The sequence below is a fragment of the Chinchilla lanigera genome, unplaced genomic scaffold (genome assembly GCF_000276665.1).
Source record: "Chinchilla lanigera isolate Chin_1 unplaced genomic scaffold, ChiLan1.0 scaffold00046, whole genome shotgun sequence".
NCBI lineage: Eukaryota > Metazoa > Chordata > Mammalia > Rodentia > Chinchillidae > Chinchilla > Chinchilla lanigera.
The window spans coordinates 7,282,806-7,305,558 of record NW_004955447.1 but is presented as its reverse complement, the minus strand read 5'-3'; the positions used below and the strand labels follow the sequence as shown (position 1 = coordinate 7,305,558).

Below are 22,753 nucleotides of genomic sequence, written 5' to 3'. Positions count from 1 at the left end.
AGGCTTTACAACATTTCCCTTGCTATTCTAATCATCTTACCCTGGAAACCTTTTGTTCTAAACTGAATAACTTTCGACAACTTCCTTGGCCTGCTGTACATGTCAACATTTCAAACAGGCCTCGAGAATACAGGATCAACAGCAGTCTGAGTAGGACTCTTACAGCGTAAATCCATGTTCTTACTGTCTCTTTGGATTGATGAGGGTTGTAATTTTGTGGTTCATTACTGTAATTTCTCTTTTTCTCTGTGCAGAGGTCCATGATAAGAAATTTGGTTCCAGGAGCAATATAAATGAGAGCAAAAACTATCCCATGATCACTCGCAGCGTTGCCCAAGATTTGCTTTCTTCCTCTAAACTAAAATCGATTATATCATTGCTCTTTTCAGCGACCCGCCCACCCCCCACTGAAAATCATGTAGACCTGATTCAACATCATGTAAGTTCAGTATTATTTCCAGTGCACTGCCATAGCTGTTTGAATGCCTGTGGATTTTTCAGTAATTTCCAAGCAAAATCATTCTCATAATAAACCTTTCTCATTTTTTAGTGTATTAATCCATTTCCAATTTATACGTTTTAGAAATACTAAACTTTATAGCTGAAAGTGAGTGGTCACCTTAGCCCCCATGATTAATCCTACCTGCATAACCTCCTTTTGCTTTAATAACTCCATGTGAAACTCTCATTTCTCTTCTAACATCTTGTTCCTTCAAGTCCTCCCTGCAGCAAGGGCTTCTATGCTCCTATAGGCTGTTTTCTGCCCTATGTACAAGCCTGAGAGGATATCTCTTATTGGGAAAAATAAATCCTTATATCTAAACTCATTGGCCTTCAACCTGAATTTGAAAATAAAATGTCCAACACATATTAGACACATGGGCCAAGGAAATTATTCTATCATTTAAAAAGTTACTTCCTTAACTCCCAAACAAAAAGAAATTCCCAGTGTCATTAACTTTTGGTAAAATTATAGATACTAAAAACAAAGTAGTTAGCATAGTGCTTTAATCACTGACAGTCTTAAGTAAATAGATATCACTGCTATTTACTATGTCTTGCTTAATTTATCATTCTGTTTATTTGGTATGTGTCAGTATATTGGTTCATGTTTGAAGAGTCAACATTATTAAATTCACTCTACCATTTTTCTTCTCCCATTGAGTTTTATGCATGATATCTATTAAATGCAATAAATATTGCATTTATCTTGCAAAGGATTATGATAAAGAACTTGATAAAAAATAAGAACCTATTTTCTTGTCTATTTGGATTTTATTGATACATAAAAATATGCATGTTTAATATTGACCCTTATGCACATCTATCCCCTAGGGCATGACAAAAAGCAGGTCAACAAATAATCATACCACAAATTAAACCAACAAATGAATTAGTTCTATCTCTAGTTTAATGGTCACTGAATCATTCTTAACCTGTACTTGATCATTGTTTAATAAGTATTTTTTGTGTTTTTTTGTTTTTCTTTATATATCACTTCTTTCTTTCCTTTGCACACTTATCTGATTCAAGTTTCTATGGTCAAAGTGCTGGAATGTAGTCACAGTGTTCTAAGGGTTCTCTCTGTTTTTTATGCACTCACATTAAACACCTAAAAATACGACTTTATTTTTCCCTGACCAAAAACTCACCAGAATCTTACTACCTATGGAAAAGATTTCCAAGTACCCTTATTGTGAAGTGAACAACTACTGAGAAAAATATTTTTAAAAATATGTTCAAGGTAATTTTGAAATAATGTTCTATCTTTACTCATTGGAATGACAGAATAGACTTTGTTAGTAATAATGACCTGTTAAAGCTAGTATTCTTAACTGTCACCACCAAAAATACAATACTGATAACTTTAACAGAAAGGACAAATACATTTAAAATACTATAATTCTTGTGTTAGAGTATTTGGAGACCTTGTCAGGAAAATAATATGTCAAGAATTAAATTGTGATATCATGTAAATAATGGCAGAATGAAATTATTAAAATGATTCTACAAAAAAGCATATAAAGTATGGTCATATAAAATGCAAACACAAAGTCTCCAAAGTTGTAAAAAGTGTTTATCATGCTGTTCATCTTCTTTGATTCCCTATTAGCCCTGAGGAAGGAGAGATGCAGGCCTTGCAAACAAGCCACAGGCAGGATGTTGAGCAGAAAAGTCTTTTGGATAATACAGACTAGATAAAACAAAATCATCACCCTAAGATAGTTTCTGAAATGAATATTTTGCCCATTATGAGTAAACAGAGTATATTTTTTTTGCCTGGTGTTACTCATGTTGATTGGTCCAACGCATAATATGTACAGTGATTAGTGTTGATACATTCTTATGGAATTATATCCAGAAAGGATTGCACATAAAGATGAAAGAGGAATGATATGTAATAGATACTTTCTAAAAAGTACAAATGTCTTCAAGTTCTTGCAAGTATATGTATACACTCAAATATGTATACACTCAAAGATTTGACATTAATAGGTAGGAGGCAGAACATCCCTAAAATATTTACCCATTAGTAATAACAATAAGGTCTAGTTTTGGAGGAAAAATGTTTGGTGAGATTTCTTTTCCTCTACAAGTGATTTAAGAAAAACATTTTAAAAATTACATATTCTCAGGTGAAAATGCACAAGTATAAATGACAAATGACCTGTGCATTAGTGCTCCTAGTGGTGTGATTGATGAATTTTTGGTATGCCTGAAAACTGATAATTAATAAAAAGTAGACGATAAGTATTGAAATCCGAAGGAAAACTAGTTGCTAAACATGCCAATGTCCTAAACCTGAACACAATTTATTATAAAATGAGAATTTATATTTGTATAGTTGTCAAAGCACTCAAGCAAATTTTGACATTATAGCTTTGCTCCCAGAGTTGGTAGAATACATAAGTAGTGTACATAGCTAATACCTAAATAGAATTAAGGATGATTAAAATGGCCAATTTACATAACAAATATTGGTCATAAATCCTTTTCCACTGAGAGTATGAGGATACATAATCCATTGCCAATATTGGGAGAATCTTCTGACTAATTATATCTATTTCATAAAATCTAATAGAACACTTTTCTGAAAATTAAGCATTAGACATTCAAATTTCAATCATTCCATTTAGACTTCACGAGTGGAATTTTTTTTCCTTTCAAAGAAAAAATAGTTTATCATTTTCCACAATGATACACTATCTGTGCAAAATCCAGTAGAGTAACACTTAGGAAACTATTTTTAAAATAATAAAAAATTACTTCTAGACAATTCAGTTAAACCTGCTGTAAAAAGAATTATACTTTGTTTTCTAAATGGCTCAATGTATTGAAATCTTAATTTAATCCCTATTTTAATAATTACAAAGATGATCTAACTACTGAGCTCTCATTTTATAGATCACTCTTTAAAGCAAACATGTAATTTATTTCCTTTATTTAAAATCACAAATTCTTAGGCTAGGCATAGTAGTGCAACCCATAATCCCAGAACTCAGTAGGCTGAGGTAGGAGGATCACCAAGAGCTTGAGGTCTCACAGTGACACCATCTCAAAACACCAAAATAAATAATAAGGGGCTGGGGATTTAGCTCAGCGGCAAAGCGCCTGCCTGGCAAGCGCAAGGTCGTGAGTTCGGTTCCCGGTACCGGAGAAAAACCAAAAAAAAAAAAAAACAAAACAAAACAAAATAAATAATAAGTAAAATCATCAAGTCTTACATAACTTGGCCTTACAGACTACGTTCACATATACAAATACACACACACAGACACACAACTTTATGTTTCACTCTTAAGTCTGATTTGCTCTTTAGCAGAACTTTAATAGATTCAGTAATTCCACCTGTTACTAAGTCAGGCAACAGTTTTCTTGGAAACCTGTCTTCAGTGTGTTTACTTTAGAACAAAGAAGTCACCTAAATTATCGGTGTTAATGATGACAAGGTTTTATGCACTATTATGGAAACAAAGAGTCCCCAAAGGATATCTGAGAAGGACTTCCCAATCCTTGACGCAAAGATACTGCCACAGGTTTAACTTTTTAAAGAAATAAGATTGGTTTGGGAGAACACCATTTTCTTGTCAAATGCAATGCTAAGGAAAGCTCCCAGGGAATTTTTATAGAAAGACTGAAGTAGCATAGTTCAATGAAACAAGTAAAAGGTAAATGGCAATAATTCAATAAAGCATGGCACACAGAAACAAAGCCTTTATAAGCGAGGTGGAAACCTTGATGAAGGATCTTCGGATGCAGGCGTTCGGGGAGGATCACAGGAGACAGGAGCAGGCCTGCAGTTACCCTGCCAACCTCCCTCAGAGCCCGGCAGAGGCTCTCCCCAGGGTCAGCCCTGGAGGGAGAAGGCGGGCCTGACAGAGCTCCCAAGGAGGCTATTGATCGCCAGTAACCACCGCACAGACATGAGCTGACAGTAATTAAAATAACTTACACACTGGGGTGGTTTCAAACTCAAATCTTCGACTGAAGACACCGTAGCCCGCTGCTGTTCGTGCTCGAATTTGGAAGACATACACTGAAGCTGGCTTCAAGCCCTCTGCGGTGATAGTGGTCTCTTTCGATTTGATAATGGTGTAGCTGGTCTCCTGATCCTGGGTCGCACAGGTACAGACAATAAAAGAAATCCCCGTATGAATTACTAATCATCGTAGCGTTTAGAAGCAGAGATTAGAAAGGGAAGCTGAAACCAAAGGACTTGCTATTGGCACAAATATGTTTTGGAAAACAATCCTCCAAGGGTGCTCTGTGTATTATCTTCAACTGTAGAATTCAAGGTTTGGGGTGACAAGCTGTCAATTCATCCACCATTCTGATCTTTGGCAAAAATAAGTTGGTAAAACACTTACAATATAATTTTTCAGGAAATTGATTATTGTACAGGCTCATTTTATTATCATGATTTGTATGCTGGATTTTCTCAGAAATATTTTATTACAGCATCCATACCATGCTACCTATTCCTGGAAAACATTGACGATACCTCATAATCTTCTGGGTTAGACTTAAGCTTTAAGCCATCAGTGAACCAGACTTTAATTATAATTAGAATTTGGAAGAAGAAGTTGATACTTTCCCGGAAAACTTTAATTTTGATGTACTCAATCTAAACAGGAACTATTAAAGAAAAATGCAAATAAGTAATACTAATTTTTTCTTTTAAAATTTCCTACTGTGGGAGCAGGGCTAAGAAGGTATGAATGGAGACCGAAGAGAAAGTTCATTGCCAAGAAATAAGTTTGGAAACTGAAACAAGTAGGACCTGCTGTTCTCTGCAGTGACCACCCTGACTTTCGTGTGGATACTGAAATTGTAGGTTAAAACATAGCAAGACTGTTTTTATGTTGGTATTGGCTTTTCCTATCTCATAATATGCAGTAGAAACTGTTGCCTGAATGTCCTCACAGAAATGTGAGAATGAAACAACTAATGTGTGTGAACATATTTAATGAACTAAAACGCATGTTTTAATTTCCAATGTTATTGTTTTAATTTTCTCTCAATTCTTCTTAATTTATATGCCCAAGTTAAGTTCTTCTAACCACTTTGTATTCTACCAGCAATACTACCTAAAACATACAGCCTAAAGCATTCTTCTTTTAAAATAATCTCCCATGCCCCTTTTACTATGTTTAAATATGTTACCTTTGAGTGAAGTACATCTAAATTGCACTCCAAATAGTAATGGTCTAATCTGTAATAGGTATAGTATTTCAATCATTCTAGACAAATGGCTGATCTTTAGTTTTTGATGCACAGATTAATGTGTCTAATCTTTAAGGAATTTGGGAAATTTTATGAGTGTTTTACAAGGGATTTAAAATAGGTAGTTAAATCCTACAAAGTGTTACCACGCGATATCAAGTTCTTCACCCACAAAAAATGCATTGTTCCTCTAGCTAGTACTCTGTGTCCTCTTCTTGGTCTATAACAGAGGTAAAAAGCAGATAATCCACCAACATGTTCTTTTTAAATAATGTACACATACACTTTTCAAACAGTGCTTAGGTTTTCGCTCAATAAAATGTTATTTACTATTTCTCAACATGACTGAGAATAGGTAACATAAGTAATAGGTAACAGCGGTAAGAAATGAATATCTGTTCAATAATATTTCTATCTGTTTAAAGAGAATTCAAGATGATGAAAAATTGTACTCAGAAATAAAAGTGAGATTCTAGTATATTTGATATAGTTGTTAGTTTTACATAAAGTATTAACATTTATAAAATAAAGTAGAAAGGATTAAAAAAAAGAACCACAGGGGTAACAGAAACAGCATTAGAATTCTGGCCATATCATTAAGTATATGTGTAAAGGTTGGTACAAAACTCACGACCTTAGTACTTTTTTCCTTAAAGTAGTTATGAAACTATCAAAGAACTGAGAGGAGACAAGCTAGAGATAGTACATGTCACAGCTAGTACAATCTCCACAGTGTAATAGATCCCAGGCAAATTTGATTTTTTTGCTATTTCCTAGGATCATGGCACAGTTTCCAATGGAATGGAAAAAAAAAAAAAAAACTATAACAAGTTTGAAAAGTTTAAATGGTTGTAAATCTTTACTATTAAAAATGTAGTGTATACATTATGCAAAAATACTACAAATTATTGCTTCTGCCAAAAAGAAAAATTACCAAGGAAGTCAGAGTGCTGACCCATGAAATAATGTGTGACCTAATAGCAATCCCACAAAAAGGCAGAGTTTGGTCTGACTTTAAGTATTCACGTCCTGCCTCACTGATTACCCAAGTCTAATTGCACATCGCCTTGCCTAGTTAGCTGAACACTGTATTATTAAAGAGAATTTAACTAAGCACGTATCTAACAAAACCAATATATATATTGTGAACAGTAGAAGTATCTCCTAAAATCTGTTTCTTTCCCACCCCTTTCAATCACTCTCTTGTTGTCATTTTCTTCATGTCACAAGCCCTATGTGCACCTCTTCAACGCCCACAGCCACCGGCTGCCAAATCTCGGTCAGGGCAGTGGCTTTTGCTCTTTCTTGCCCCCGTTGAGCAAATGAGCTACATTCCCCAGCTGCTTAGCAAACACTGCTCCTGTGGAGGCAGAGAGGGCCCAGCCGAATAGCCAGCTGGCAACCCCTGCCAAGGGGCAGCTTCCCTTCTCCTCGGCCTTTAATTAAGAGATGGCCAGAGGCCCATCCCCTCGCTGGAGCAGGACACCCGTGACCTCTATTAGAATGGATCACTCACAGGCAGGAGTGCCAGCTGGCAAACGCATGAGCCTGCAAGCTCTGCCACCTGTGTCTGGCCGCGAGCCAGCCAGTAAGTGTGGTGTCATCCTGCGTGCTCTAAACAGCTCAGGAGACCTATCAAGGCTGCGCCTCAATATGTGCTATAAAAGCTCATTATCCTCCCCCCGAAAAAAGTGGTATAAAAAACTCTCTGTACGTCATATAGGAATGTGATACTTTGTCTTGGCAACAACCCCTGGGAATTAACATCTGCATTGTAAAACAGGAAAACACTAACAAAGAATTTAATGTCTATCAAAATAATTTGTGACAAATATTTTGCTGCTCTTAAAGCTTGAATGTACCAACTTGCTACTCATTTATTGAGGACATTAATGGGTACTTTTGTCCCCGGATCATTTTTCTTACTCTCAGTTACAGAAATTGCAAATTTATTAATGCTGCATTAAACATAAGCAATTAAATATAAGACTAAATCATGTTGATATGAATGTAATTCAAAAAGAAATCGATCCATGCAGAGACTCACTCCAGGACAGCACAGATAAAATGCAGTGGAGGAAATGATAAGGCAAGGAATCTGCCACCCTACTTGTTTAGTAACTGCTGAAACGGAAGCAGCAATTTAAAAAACGGTCCTTGTTCCCACTGAATATTATGCAAATGTTGGGGAGAAGTAGTAAAAGTGATCTGAGTTGTTTTGCTTTTTAGTTTTTTTGCCTTTTCTGTAGACAGGGTCTCACTCTGCAGTTCAGGCTGGCCTTGAGCTCACTTTGTAGCCCAGCAACGATCCTCCTGCCTCAGTCTCCCGAGTGCTGGGATTACAGGCATGCGCCACCACGCCTGGCATTTTTTGTTATTGTTTTTTTTTTTTTTTTCTGAGTTAATAATAAGGCAAAAAAATGATGATTTTATTAATGATGAAAAGAAAGCCATTCATCGTTCCAGCTATTGACTGAACAGAATAAAAACAGTACAGGTTAATAATTACTTTTAAACTTTTAGTTTCCTGCTGTTAAACTTTACTTCACCTAAGATACATCCATACATGCAAATACAGTTTGATGTATTTAGGTGGTTTAAAATTCCACACACTTCAGCTTCTTTTAACATCAACTTTAATTACAAGAAAAATGTGGATAGTTACAATGGTTGTGGTAGAATTTAACATGTGTTCACCTATATATGTATATAAATTATTTATAATTTCTACATATTTTTACATTAGTGTAGAACAATATAGGTTATCAAAACTTAAAGGATGGAAAATTTAGTCTTACAAGTTATTCTTACATTAGTATGTATTTGCACTGCACACCACTGGAATTTGCATGCTGCTTTGATTGTTAACCCTAGAAATCAGCAGTATCAGTGCTACTCCTGTACACTCTATGGGATTCGCCCCACCTTTGTTGACAATAAACTCTGCAAGCATTATGCCTATGTGAGCCTATCTCCAAGGAGTTCACTTCCATAATTCCTGTGGATAATGTAGTTGACAAGGTGTTTTTATGATGCATCTCTTAAGTTTCATCATTTATGCTCCCTAGTGATCTAACGGTTCTAGACAATGCTACCATGAACTCATTCCTAGAAAGAGAATGATCTCTGTGAAAACAACAGATTGTTATCATCTATTAATAAAAGCCGTTCAAGAACATCATTGAGATATTCAAAATTTAGAAATAGTATTGCATAGCTCTTTTGCTGCCTCACACTGCTGTTTTATACTTTGTTGTATCTTTACAGTTAACGGTTGAGTTAATGAATATGAAAAGCCATTATTTAAAAATATCCCTATAGCATTAGGAGAAATTCACATGTGATATATTTACCTAACCTCTTTTATCTATCTATCTATCTAGTAATCTATCTATCATCTATCTATCATCTGTCATCTATCTATCTATCTATCTATCTATCTATCTATCTATCTTGCCAGCTAGCTAGCTATGGTATCAATGATCTTAAAATTTAAGTCATCTCCATTAATAGGACATGAGCATTTTCCATGGTGATAAATGGAAAAAGCACTTATTCCTCTTTTTTCCATGTGCTGCTCAGACAGTTTCTTAGGCCCCATGATGGGTAAGGTGGGCGAGCAGCCTGATTTGATTGGGAGCCGCCTGGGGCCTGGTAAGACCCCTTGCTGGGGGCAGCTGTGGGTCTTGGAGGTGTCCGCACCGGCCCTGAGCTGCTTCATCTCTGGTGCTACTCCGTCTCCTGCAGACCGTGAGCCAAGCAAGCAGCTTTCTTCTCCCAAACCCTTCTTCCCTGGAGTCAGCTAAACATGGACAGAGTCCTCTGAAACGATGAAACGAATTCATCTCTCTTCCTTTAACTTTTAGTTTCCCAGCAATGGATAAGCTGACTAGTACAGGTATTGTAGAGTAAGTGTTTGCATTGTCTGTTACGCTTTTTATACTTCCCTAAAAGAGAAGGGGCGATGCTTTTGTGAATTTGAGAAACAACCGAGTAAGCAAGGCTCAGTCCTCTATGTGAACCTGCCTGTGTGCATTAGACTGTGTTCCTACTTCCTTAAGACCTACCTACCCTGGCCAAGGTCTCCAGCCCACCTCTTCTAGGCTGGCTTGGAACCCGTCGAGCTTCTTTGTTACTAGAACTCAGGCTGTCCTAAGAAGTGTATGCCACTCACAGACAGACTGTACAAGCTTCCAGCCGAGTAGAGCTGGGTGGGAAAGCAGACGCAGAGGCTGTATACTTCAGCAACATATTCCAGTGCAGTTTATAAGCGAAGAGCTCATCGTTACCTTCCATTTATGTGACTCCACTAAAAACAGTTTACTTGATTGTGGATTCAAAAAAGGGATGACTGCTACTTCTAGATCTCTTCAGTTTTTATGATAAAATGTTTTAAAATAACATTATGTTAGATACTTGCTATAGAAATTTGAAAATGTGTGCTATATATGTGTCTTATCTGACCACACTTCTTTAACAGTACAGGCGCTGTGGCAAGTTACTGGCCAAAAACACGCGAGGCTGTCCTCGTAGCACACAGCAGACGCTGAAGAAAAACAGCTGAAGTCCGGGTGGACTTGGAAAGCGTTCTACGACTTCATCCTTGGAGGCTGTGAAAACCAGGTAAGCCGGCGCTGACTACGCGGCAGGATCCAGGAGGGGAAACGCTGGGGCCGAGGGTCCCCGTGCACATCCGCCCTCCACGCTCGGAACCCAGAGCCAGCTGTCACTGGTTTGTACATAAAAGTGCAATATGCACTTGTACAAACTGGGTAACTGCAGTTGCTAAAATGAAAAAGAAAAAAAAAAAAAAAAAAAAAAGAACAAAGACTTGTTTTATTCTGTTCGTCCCACCTTTTCAAAGTACTTGATTTCATATTCCAGGATTATTCCGTTGGGACGATCCGGCTCTTGCCAAGATAAAGAGATGCTGTTTTTGGCAATCTTCCCCTTTTTCACATTGGTGACTGGAGAGGGGGCTATAAAACAGCACAAATAGAGAGAAGCATGATTAGTGAAGCCCTGAGATTACACCTTATTCTGTGTGTTCCCTGTATTGGCATTTTTAGGCTGTTATATAATAAGAATTCCAAATAGTTAAATATTCTTTCAATCCAACAGGAATTGTATCTTAAACAAATTGGTAGAGATTAAGACCTGTGTTACAACTATAAATTGGCTAACCATCTTGAGATTTTTTTAAATTAATCAGTGTTAACAAAATTTTAGGTATTCATGCACTCTACAATGTTTAGAAATATAGACAATTTATTTACCCTTCTACAGAAAAAAGGCATTTTCGATGACATCTTCTGTTTGTACAATTCATGAACTTCGCGATGTGTCCCCTTATGGGAATAGATGCATGATTATCCTCACTGTGACATTTCTGCCATACTCAGGCTCTTTATTGTGTTTATTACTTTTAACTGAATTCACTCCAACACATGTATCTGTTACATAGTCAAGTTTTCCTTAAAATATGTTGTTAAATATGTGAATTTCTTGAAATCAAATAGAAGGAAAGTTTTCCTTGATTTTAACTTCCCCAAATTATTTTATTAGAAGTTACTGACGGTGCTCCCTGCTATCTGCTATAGTGTCTATTAGATGATAATTTACAAAAAAAATAGAAAAATTATATATGCTACTTCAGATAAATCTGAGTACTTAAATTCACAAAACATCTAGATATTGAATCATTATCTATTTTTATCAGTTGGCTGAGATTCCCGTGGACTCACTGTGTTTATTGATATAAAGAGTTAACTAATAGCTTTCCTAATGCAATGACCTATATTTTTAGAGGCTTGGGCTTTCATAAAAGGTGTAGGCAAGAATGTCATCAGCTGACTGATATGTGTGTGCACCGTACGTGGTATCTCTCAGCATCATGGTTAGGGTTCAGATCAAGTGTCTTCCAAGGCCCGTGTGTGCAGAATTGGAACTATTGGAAGGTGACTACAAAGGAAGGGGTGCAGTATTCATCACACAATAGTGACAAGAAAATCATCTGCACATGTTTTATGCATGCAAAAGATATTTTTAATCACTTTGAATGTGATTGAAAGCACAGACGCAGAACCTTCTGATGCACAGCAAAGACTGTCTGTGTTCAGGTGTGTTTGTGGACAGAAATAGAGACAGACATAGACAGACAGACAGCTATTTTATCATGGAAATGATGTCAACCACGAGTCGTGTAATCATCGGAGGCACAGCTTTATCTGAGTAGCAACAGACACCTGGCAAGCTTAAATTATAGCTCTTTTGATTCCTAGCATTGTCCAGACAAAGCAATGTATTCTCGTTTGTCATGTTTAATTTTTCTCTTACTTTCAGAAAATGCACTCAAACTACTGACAGCACTTTTGACAACAGACTGCAAGGACAGTGTTTAGCGGAACAAGATCTTTATGTCAGACTAAAGAGCGGTGTGTTCCTGCAGAGACTGTTTTAAAGCAGAAGGAAGATCCTGTCGGTCTCCCTGGAGCCCTCGAGTGCCTGCACCTTAGCTTGAGCGGGAACCCAGATGTGCCCTGCACGTAAGGACCGCCGCTGTCCAGCCGCTGCATCTTCCCAGTCCCACCTCCTGCGGCTGTCTGTCCCGGCTCTGCTGCGGGCTTCTGTGGCCCTGCACACCAGTCCCACTCCACACAGTGCTCACTCCACTCGGGAGTGCTGCCCGCGTCTCCAGGGTACGCCCCTTCCTCTCCTAGTTCCGTGGAGTGGCCTCAGCGTGCATGCCACCCACCTTAGGAGTCAACCAGCCCTCGCCCCTCTCCCCTCGAAGGTCCTTTTGCTCCTTTCGTTCCTTCCTTTTCTTTGTAGCTCTCACACCTCACCACCTGACTCACTGCATATCTATATCATAGTTTTGATTTTCACAATCCTTTCAAATATAATGCAAGTGTGATAAGAGCAGGAGATTGTTTCTGTTGCTCACCACTGCATGTTCGGCGTCTAGAACAGTGCCTGAGACAGAGCAAGGGCCAGTGAATCTATGCAGAACGAATGACCGGTGGTGGCAACTCTAGGTAAGAAGTCCAACTTTTTTTTTTTTTTTTAAATTTTTGATCAGTGACAACTTCAACAGTGAAACTCAGAGTGGAGAACGTCTTTTAATAAAATTTCCCCAGAATGAATAAACTCATTATATATTGCAAACATATACCAATAAAAATAATAAAATTGAAATATCGGTAGATATAATCTATAAGGTATCAATGGATGTTAAGAATCTTATGTTTTGTGTACCCATAAACGAATGATCATATATTGGGGTGTACTTTTCATCCTTTGAATGCAGAGTGTGTGATATTTGGGTACAGAGCATGCATAGCCTCAATCTATTTGTTCTTAATTAAACATATCAGTTTAGTTCCACAAAGTTTTCTGGACTGTTACAAAATATGTAATGTGCACACAAAGCCGGAATTGTCTAAAGGTAATACTGAGATTGCTCACTTCCATGGAAACTGACTGGCAGTTCTTACAGTAACGTTTTGGTACGGGCTCAGGGTTCTTATTGATTTCCAAGGAGAGAAGAATTCGTGCCACATTCAGCCTTGTGAACAAAGCATTCAGAAAACATGGTGACAGTCAGAATAAACCGTGGGCAGCCTAGTTCACTGAGGCATTTGCAGTAAAATAGCAAATTAACTGAAGCCGTAACAGGATTATGATTTTTATATGTTTGTACAAGTGATTATATTTATGAAGTATCTTACTTTCCTATATCACTAGTCATTGAATTATACATTAGTAAAAATCTAGATAAAAACTGACATCTTCAAAGTTCTTCTCTTACTAATATCCCTTCAGACTGGTATGTTTCAAATTATCACATTTGTATTCATAAATTATATGCAGCATGTAAGCTCCATGGAGGCAGGAGTTGATTTGGATGAGTTCGCTGTTTTATTTCCAGGGCAAGATAATGACATAACATCTATAAATTTAATAAATAATCATTGAACAGATGGCTAGAGGGAGGGAGGAATGCACGACACACAAATATCAAGTACTTTTCAAAACCGAGCTTATCTCATCTTCGCTGCACGTGTTAAAATAATATCAATTTAGGGTTTATGGCATTATTTTGTTTTAATAAAATAATCAACTACTTCAAAGTGAAACTATCAAAGAGGCATCAGTACAGACACAACTTGCCTAAGGTAGAGTATTTCGTGATTCACTCTCATCCATCACAGCTAAGCCTGAACTACACAGCTTCCAAAGGCTGAGTTGGCAAACGCCATTGTTTTTCAACTTCAGTTTTCTCAGAGGCTAAAAATGTTCTGTGAGGTAATGGCTCAGAAAGGGGGAAGAAGATCACCCCAAGCTCAGAGTGGTTCAGGGGTATTTCCTCTGCGATGGGAGGTTGCCGGCATCTCTATGCACAGCTGAGCAAAGGGAGACCCAATGGTGCTGCAGTACCTGAGCGGAAACCACTGACGCCGGCCAGCGGGCTTCCGAGACCCCGGCACTCTGACAACCGCGGGGTCGAATCTGTCAGCCCGAAGGGGCGCGCTCCATGGACCGTATCCACCTCCCTCACAGACCCCTTCATGCTACTCCCTGCCCGCTCCACCTTTCCTTAAAGAGGGCTGGTGTCAGGCGAGAAGGATATCTCAGAAGATTTCTGCTTATGAAATTCTTTGAATGACATGGAGTCATAAAACTATCACTGTTTTTGTGTAAGAAGCGAAAAACCACTGAAGAAATAAAGTCGTGAAGAGGACGAAATGATTCAGACAACTTTTGGAAATGTGGAAAACATCCCCAGGTGTTTCAATTGCTGCTTCTGCATGGGAGATGCCTTGTGGAGCACCAGATAATCCACAGGATACTGAACTTCAAGCTCGTAACAGTTCCCACTATGAATATGTTTTGTCTGAATTTTTATTTATGTTTCTAAAAAACTTTTATGTTAGCAAATGCCCAGCATAAACAAAAATGAAGAGCACAATAAACCCTCAGTTTGATCAGGCACCTTCATGCGTGACTACTCATGGCCCGTCTTGATCCCTTGGCATTTCCCACTTTCCCCACGCACCAAAGACGTGAGGTGAATCCCAGGTGTCGCGATACTCTATATTTAATATTTCAGTACATATTTCTAAAAGACAAGAAACTGGTCTGGATTCTAAATGAACCTTTCATTTTAAAATACCTTTATATTTATAGAAAAATAAGGTAATGAAGACTTCCTCTGTGACTCAAACCATGCCCCCTATTAGAATCATACTACTTTAGTGTATTAAAGAGCCAACATCTCTAGGTTGTTGTTAAATAATTCCATATCTTGTCTGGCTTCCTTTCCACTTAGTCCCAGCAGCCTGTCAAGTATCCCACACCCCAGTTAGTCCGCATGTTTCTTAAGGTTCCTCTTGGCTTGATGATTTTTCAAACCTTCCTTAATTTGAAGAATGGAACAGAACGAGGGCACATGGAACCAGTAAGGAACTTCGTAGACTATCTCCTAACTGGGATTAATGTAATATTTTTGTCATAATTAGCCTGGGGTTGTGAATGTTTTGGTGGGACAGTGCAGAAGTCGTCATTCCATTACACCATTTAAGGTACATCCTACCAGCAAAACATTATCACATTGACTGACCATCTGACTGAGAGGGCTTTATGTGGCATTTTCACATTATCTTTCTTCAGCTTTCTACACTGTATTCTTTGGCAGGAAGTCTTTGGAACAGCCCACATTTAAGAAGTAGAAACTGACAAGCTACCTCCTACAGGTTCTAATATCTTAAATTACTGGGAATTCTGCATGGAAATGTTTATTCTTCCTCATTTTTACAATTATTGAATCATTTATCTATTGCAGTACAGACACATGAATGCGTTAAAACTTCATCAAGAAGTTTTTAAAATTTCCTCCAATAGTCCCTGTTTATGACTCATGCATTATTTCATTTACACGCTTTAAAGCTATGTGTAGTTTATATTCATTCACTCCCATAGGTGAGAATTAGACCAAGTGGAATTTCAGCATTTGCCAGGCGGGAGCCACCTCTGTTCCACTATACATAACTTATCACACGTGGCTGTCCTGTTACCCAGGCAAGTCTTTCAGCGTTTCAACAACTACCAACTCTCACACTTCTTTCGAAAATATTTAGACATAGCAGGTCAGAACGTGACTAAGGATTTTGTGTTTTTTAATATTCCAGATGAATCATTTCATCAATAAACTTCAGGAGCTAGCAAGCCACGGTGGGATTAATTCTTTTTTAAACAAAATTGTGTAAATTTACAAACCTGAGACTGGACCCTGAGTCAGTATGGAGGTTTTCTTAATGGCTGGTGTCCTAAACCCTTGGCTCTTTGCTACTGCTTGTTGTCGTAATTTTCCTGTATTTTCATTTCTGCATTTGGGTAATATTTCTGCTTATATTTGATATTTTCCTGGCCCTTTTGTACTTCTGGTAAATGATTTGTTTGTTCATTCATGTACAACCCTGCTTAGTTTAACCAGCATGTACTCTCCATAAAATTAGGAGACTCTTCTTGCTTGCTCACTACTCTCTGTTTAGTTTTCATAAGAGTTTACGAAACTCTCTTAAAACATACGACTGCTGCCCCGCTCATGGAAGGCACTGCGATCCTCTCCGGATGGCACGGCCTCTTTCAATCCTTGAGCACAGTCAGGATTTCTTTCTGAGAACAGCCAGTGTGTTATTACACTGTAATTTGGCCATGTCATGACCCTGCCCTAAACACCCTATGATTTACGAGGGTAAATACACTCTGCCCTCTGCCCACAGCTCCAAACCCATCTCTTCCGAGTTATTTATTCTCCTGCAGCCATTTGACCTGTGTGTGTGTGTGTGTGTGTGTGTGTGTGCGCACACGCGTGTGCGCATTCCTGGAACACTCTAAATTACTCCTGCTTCAGGTCTGTGTTTGGAATTCTACTTGATCTTCAACTGATTTACTTTTTACTTTATTCGGGTATTTAAAAATTAAGTTGCGTTTTCAGAATAATCTTCTTGACTCATCTACAATTCAATAATTGCTAATTTTTGTTCATTTCTTTCCTTATCTGTTGTCCATATTTTCCACAGGATCAGGGCCACCTGGACAGGAAGTTCTTGCTCTACCTAAAAACTGCCATCTCATGTACCTTGAAAATTCCTGAAACACAGAATTTCATTTAACGTTTTATACACAAACACTGTTTTTCTTTGTTTTAGAGTTAATGCAGATATATATGACACGGTCTTTCTGTATCATTGTCTATTTAAATCCGTGTATCGTGGATCATTTTACCCTACTCAGCTTGGACTGCGGCTCCTACAATCCGCTGTCTAGTTACTTAAAATTTCAGTTCCAGTACTAACACACACCCTGCTTCTTATAGGGCTTGTACAATATAGGCATAACCATATATAGTTATAATATATAACTATAATATAGTTATAATATAGTATATAACCATAACTATATAGTATATATATTATACAAGGCATGATCAAAACATACAGTGAATATTTAAATTTAAAAATATTTACTGGATTAAAACACACATTGACATTCATCCCCTTCAAAATACTCCCCTTTGCTTCAAACACATGTATCCCGTTGTTCCTGCCACTTTCAGAAGCTGCTCTGAAAGCCTTCCAGAGTGTCTTCGGTTGCACTGGTGTGTCTGCTCAGTGTCCTGAATCAAGGAAAAACATTTAACTCCCACGTGTACTTTGAATTTGGGAAAGAGCCAGAAGTCTCATGGTGCCAATCAGGTGAACAAGGTGGATGAGGACACACTGTGATCTTTCTATGAACCTTTCTTTTCGCTGGATGGCGCTCTGCAGCAGGGCTGACCATATTTTCGAGAGCACCTTGTAAAGACACAAAGGGAGACTTGCAGAGCTGTCCCAGGAAGTGGCTGAACAATGCGATCTTCAGTGTGTTTGAGGCAAGAAGTATTTTGAGCAGGATCAATGGCTATGCTTTTGTTTTAATAACTTTTTAAAATTCAAGCATTCACCATATAGTGTAATCACTCCATGTATACTCACTATACACATAAGATAAATAAGAATAGGTCAGGAAGTATTAAAATATGGAAGCAATGTTATGGAAGAATTTCAAAGAAATTTAGATATGTCTGGGACTAAAAATAATGTTCTGGAATTCAAGTGAGTTTTAGTTCATATTTCATTGTCTCAAACTATTTGTACAAAGTGAAAACTACTGGAATTTGTTAGAAAATATAAATGTGTAGAACATAAAGACAATTTTGCACTGGGCATGGTGGTGCATGCCTATAATCCCAGCACTCCAGAAGGTGAGACAGGAGGATTGCCCCGAGTTTGAGGCCAGCATGGGCTACATAGTAAGTTCAAGGTCAACCTGAAAACTGCATAGTGAGACCCTGCCTCATAACAAAGACAATTTTATTTTAAGCAATATAAAAAAATGGCCATATAAATTTTATAATAAAATTAAGTGCATTTTAAAGTTTATATACATTCTTTGGGTAAAGAATAAACAATAGAGTTCAGAAATGCAAACAGAAAAGTATGGGTTTTAGATTTACATCTGATGATCCTTTTCACAAAACTTTGAATTCCTTTCCTCCTTTTTAAAGAAAGGTAGAAAACAAAAGATTAGCAAGCTCTACATAACCAATTAAACTGTTATACAGCTTTAGACATTCCAGAGACATTGCGATATGCAAAAATATAATGCCTAAATCTAATCCATTTATCTTCAGCGTATATTGTCAGAGACAAAATGGTACTGATATTAGTAAAGTGAATGCACCCTCCATTTTCATAAGTGTATCTACACATATGCTTCTGTAACAATCCAAATTAAATGTCCATTTAATAAACACACATACATACACACACATACATACACAGAGATTCTCCTCACTTCATAATAGGGATATGTCCTGATTAATAAGTCGTGAATTGAAAATACTGTAAAAAGAAAATGCACTTAACATACATAACCTGCTGAATATCATAGTTTAGCAGCACACCACATGGTAGTGTATCTGTTCTCTCCCCATGTCAGTGTACTGGCCGAGAGCTGCAGCTTGCTACCCTGGCCTGCACTGCGACTATGCACACCTGCCACATGCACCAGCCCAGGAGAAAATCAAATTCAGAATAGGAATTATGTTTTCTGAATTCTTACCACCTTTGCACTATCATACAGTTGAAAAATCTTGAGCCAAATTGTTGTGAATGGGGGGGCACTCCATGCGTACACACACACACCCAGAGACACTCACACTCACACAAACTCTGAATCTTGTGCATCGTTTAGAACTGGTTTAATGAAACTACATCTAAAACACAGCTACCACTTGAAGGGGAAAACGTAGTAAATAGATTTCCTAAAGTAAATGAGAAATGCAGTCGCTGAATTAGTCTACGAACATGTTTAAAACTGTTAACATGGAAAAGTAGGAGGATATATACACATATGCACATCCTCCTAACTTTTTCATATATATGCACATATACTTTTACACTCAGAAATATACACATAGGTTATATGTTAATATATATTTCCAATAATATATTTATCAATTATAAATATTTATTATATATCCTTCTTATGTTATAAGTTGGTATTATAAGACCAAGAAAATAATTATAATACATTCTCAATGCACCTGGTACCCATCATATCTACTAAAGAAAGAGGGCATTTTAAAGCCTTATTTCTCAAAGAAAAGTTTAACTTATTCCTTCAGACAAACGTATACAATCGATCCACCTTAAAAGAGTGCAACTAGATTTTTGAATATATGATCTCAATTAAGTATCAAAATGACCATTTCACAAAAATCTGGCTTTAACTGTCAGGAGTTCTAGAGAAATAATATCTTTATTTTAGCAAAATGAACCTATGACCTGAACTATCCATTAGGTAGAGTTTGGTTTTAGGAAGGACTCAAAAATCATGAAATAGTAAAATTTAAGTGTTTTCATTAAAACAAACTGCAAAGAAGTCATTTTTGATGTGATTATTCTTAAACTATATGTCTCAAATATTGTTTTGAAGTTGCATTCCCAATGATGTTCATTAGGAAAGAAAATGGCAATAGTAAAAATGGACAACCATACAACTGGTATTTATAGACTCCATTCTCCAAAACAATCATGCAAATTACAAAAACAAGTATTAAATGTAACAGGGTGTAAAATGACAACCTGCCTCTTTCTGAATAGCAAAATTACTTCTGCACCAAATAAATTACCATATAATTTGCTTTCCATTTATTACTTGTTATTAACTTATAATAGAATTTTTAATAGACAAAGTGGCCTTAGCATCAATGATTATTTAATCTTAATAACCACAATAACCATTTTATGAGAAATAGAATTTAAACAATGTTTACAGTAATCTTTTAAAATAAAAGGAGGTTATATTTAGCAAATAATGTGGCACAGTTGGACAACTTTAATTAACCGATTATTATGCAGATAAAAGGAAATATGGTCTCATACATAATTTTTGATATTGTTTTCTTACTAGTAGAACCCAATTATGGGATATGGCAATTCATTTTATAGATGGACAAGTAAATTAAATCAGAAAACAAACTCCTATAGATTATGTTCTATTCTAATAAAAACTTAACCTCTATTATAAACCACATTCTATACTGTCCTATTAAGTATAGAAAGAATAATGCCACTAACAGTAACAAAGCCATAAAGTGAAAACTTTAATTCAATTTTTAATTACATCAAGATCTGCATAGTCTAAGCCAATCTAATCAAGCACTTTAAAACAAAAGACTCATAAGTACAGGCCACCTGCTCTATTTCCGTTCTCACTTCCCATTGGTCTTAGTTCTATAAGACAGTCACGGTGAACCTTTAGAGACCAGCGCCCAAACTGCAACTCCAAACCCACTTCTTTACCTCCAAGTGTCAACGTTGCGATCAAACCTGAACACTGAGATTGTAGTTTGGAAAAAACAACCCACACACTAGCATCTTGTGCGTTAAACACAATCAGACACACCACTGCGATATGGATGCCGTAGGTTGCCATCACTGCTACACAACTACAAAAGCAAGACAAATCATTTAATTCTCCAGGACTCATCATAAATTATCATTTATCTGTTTATCTGTTTAAAGGAACAGATTAGATTTCTGACATGCCATGAAAATTCAGGGCTATCACACCTTCTCTTCCTAAATACATGCTCTTGTGGCCACCTGCCAAGGTCCTTTTATCACCTGAAATTGTGCCAGAGAACACATAAAAAATTACGTTTTATGGCTACAGAGCAGATCTGTGCTCATCAGCTGCTCTCATGAGCGACACATTCACAACATAATTTCTAGTGGCAAAAGGACAGCCTGAAACTAGAGAAAGCACAGGAGCAGTGATTGCAGTTGGCCAGCAGTTTCACGTCCAGCAAAAAGCAGAATCACGACATTCTGTCTCTTGGACACGCCATAGGACTGACTTCAGTGACTCAGGCGACACATCCTTGTTTTGTTGCAGTAATGCTGAAATCACCTGTTAGGTCATTTCTTACTTCAGGTGACTACAGTGAAGTTTTTTAAGGCCAACAAAATTTAGCCGCATATGTAGGCCATCAAAAGTTCAAAAGGCATGCAGTCTGTACTTCTGTTCAGTTGGAACCTAGCTTGGGTTCCCATTTACCAAAAGTAAATAAAATATCTGTAGTGCTGGCTACAAAATGTCCAAGATGATGCATTTTGTAAAAATGTCAGTGCTTAGTCAGAAACAACTAAGTTAAAATGTTACTTCAAGAATTATTTAGACCTGTATGTCTGTTTTTTTGTGCTGGTAGAATCCTGTTTTCATCACTGTAGTTGTGTAGTATGACTTGAAATGTAGGATTCCAATGCCTCCTGCTTTTCTCCTGTTCCCTAGGATTGCTTTTATGATTCTAGGTCTCTTCTGGTTCCGTATGAATTTTATGATTATTTTGTCCAGTTCTGTGAGGAACGTTGCTGGTGTTTTGACTGAGACTGCATTAAATCTGTATTTCAGTTTTCCAAGTGTGTCCATTTTGACAATGTTGCTGCTACCCACAAAGTACTATGCATTGCATACATGTACTAATAAAAAAGAATTATTCCAAAAATTTTGCTTAAAAAATGAACAGATACATGCGTGGCTACTTAGATGGTTAAAGGAACTATTGTACTTATCTTCCATGGGACTACATGGCATTCATATTAAACTTCATATCAAACATTTATAATCTAAACACTTTATATACATTAACTCATTCAGGGATCTCTATGTCTCTAGGAAAGATGAACTTTTCTCACACCCTGAAAAGTTCAATTGCAATGTTCAGCCTACCAGGGACTGATGCAGCTCAGCAGTCTTGCTTCAGATTTTTTATTCCTAAGTCTTATTCTGTAGAATAATAAAAGTATAGCTACTAAAAGAGATGTCATGCAGAAAATTTAATTGCATTGAAGATTATGTTAAAAATATTCAGTTCATCTATTTTTTTCTTTAAATACTCTCATTTTTGCTCAGTTTCCTTGGAGTTTTAAAAAGCTGATTATCATAAACAAAATGTAAACAGCAGCCTATAATCAAAATTAGGCAAAGACTGTCATATATATTTATGCATTATTTGGCATGTGATTGTGTCCTTTGATTTTGTTACCTAAATTCATGGTTCACACCATTTTATCTATTGCAGTATGCCTACATGCAAAGAGTTCATGAACAAAAACCAAACTGCACGGGAAATACTTCAAAGAATCAACATCTGGGATCTCATCTTATTGAAAAGTTTTTGCACATTTAGAGAAATCACCAGCCGGGGATATCGCTCAGTGTTACAAGCGCCTGCCTGGCAAAGCACAAAGTCCTGAGTTCAATTCCTGGTACCAAAAAGAAAAAAAAAGAAAGAAAGAAATCACCAACAGGGTAGAAAGAAAACCCACAAATTAGGAAAAAGTTTTAGCCTACTGTCCCTCAGATGAAGGACTTCTATCTAGAACATATAAAGAGCTAAATAAAAAAAGCAGCACCC

General features: G+C 37.1%; 1 protein-coding gene across 2 annotated transcripts in view; it reads right to left on the bottom strand.

Moving 5' to 3' along the window:
• Epha5 (EPH receptor A5) overlaps positions 1-22,753 on the bottom strand; it is a 315,936-nt gene that overhangs the window by 76,488 nt on the left and 216,695 nt on the right. For both annotated transcript variants that reach the window (XM_005392842.2, XM_013518577.1), the window contains 2 exons: positions 10,579-10,703; positions 4,454-4,613 (listed from right to left, as the gene is read on the bottom strand). In XM_005392842.2, the coding sequence (XP_005392899.1) occupies positions 4,454-4,613; positions 10,579-10,703 (285 nt within the window). The remainder of the gene's footprint in view (positions 1-4,453; positions 4,614-10,578; positions 10,704-22,753) is intronic.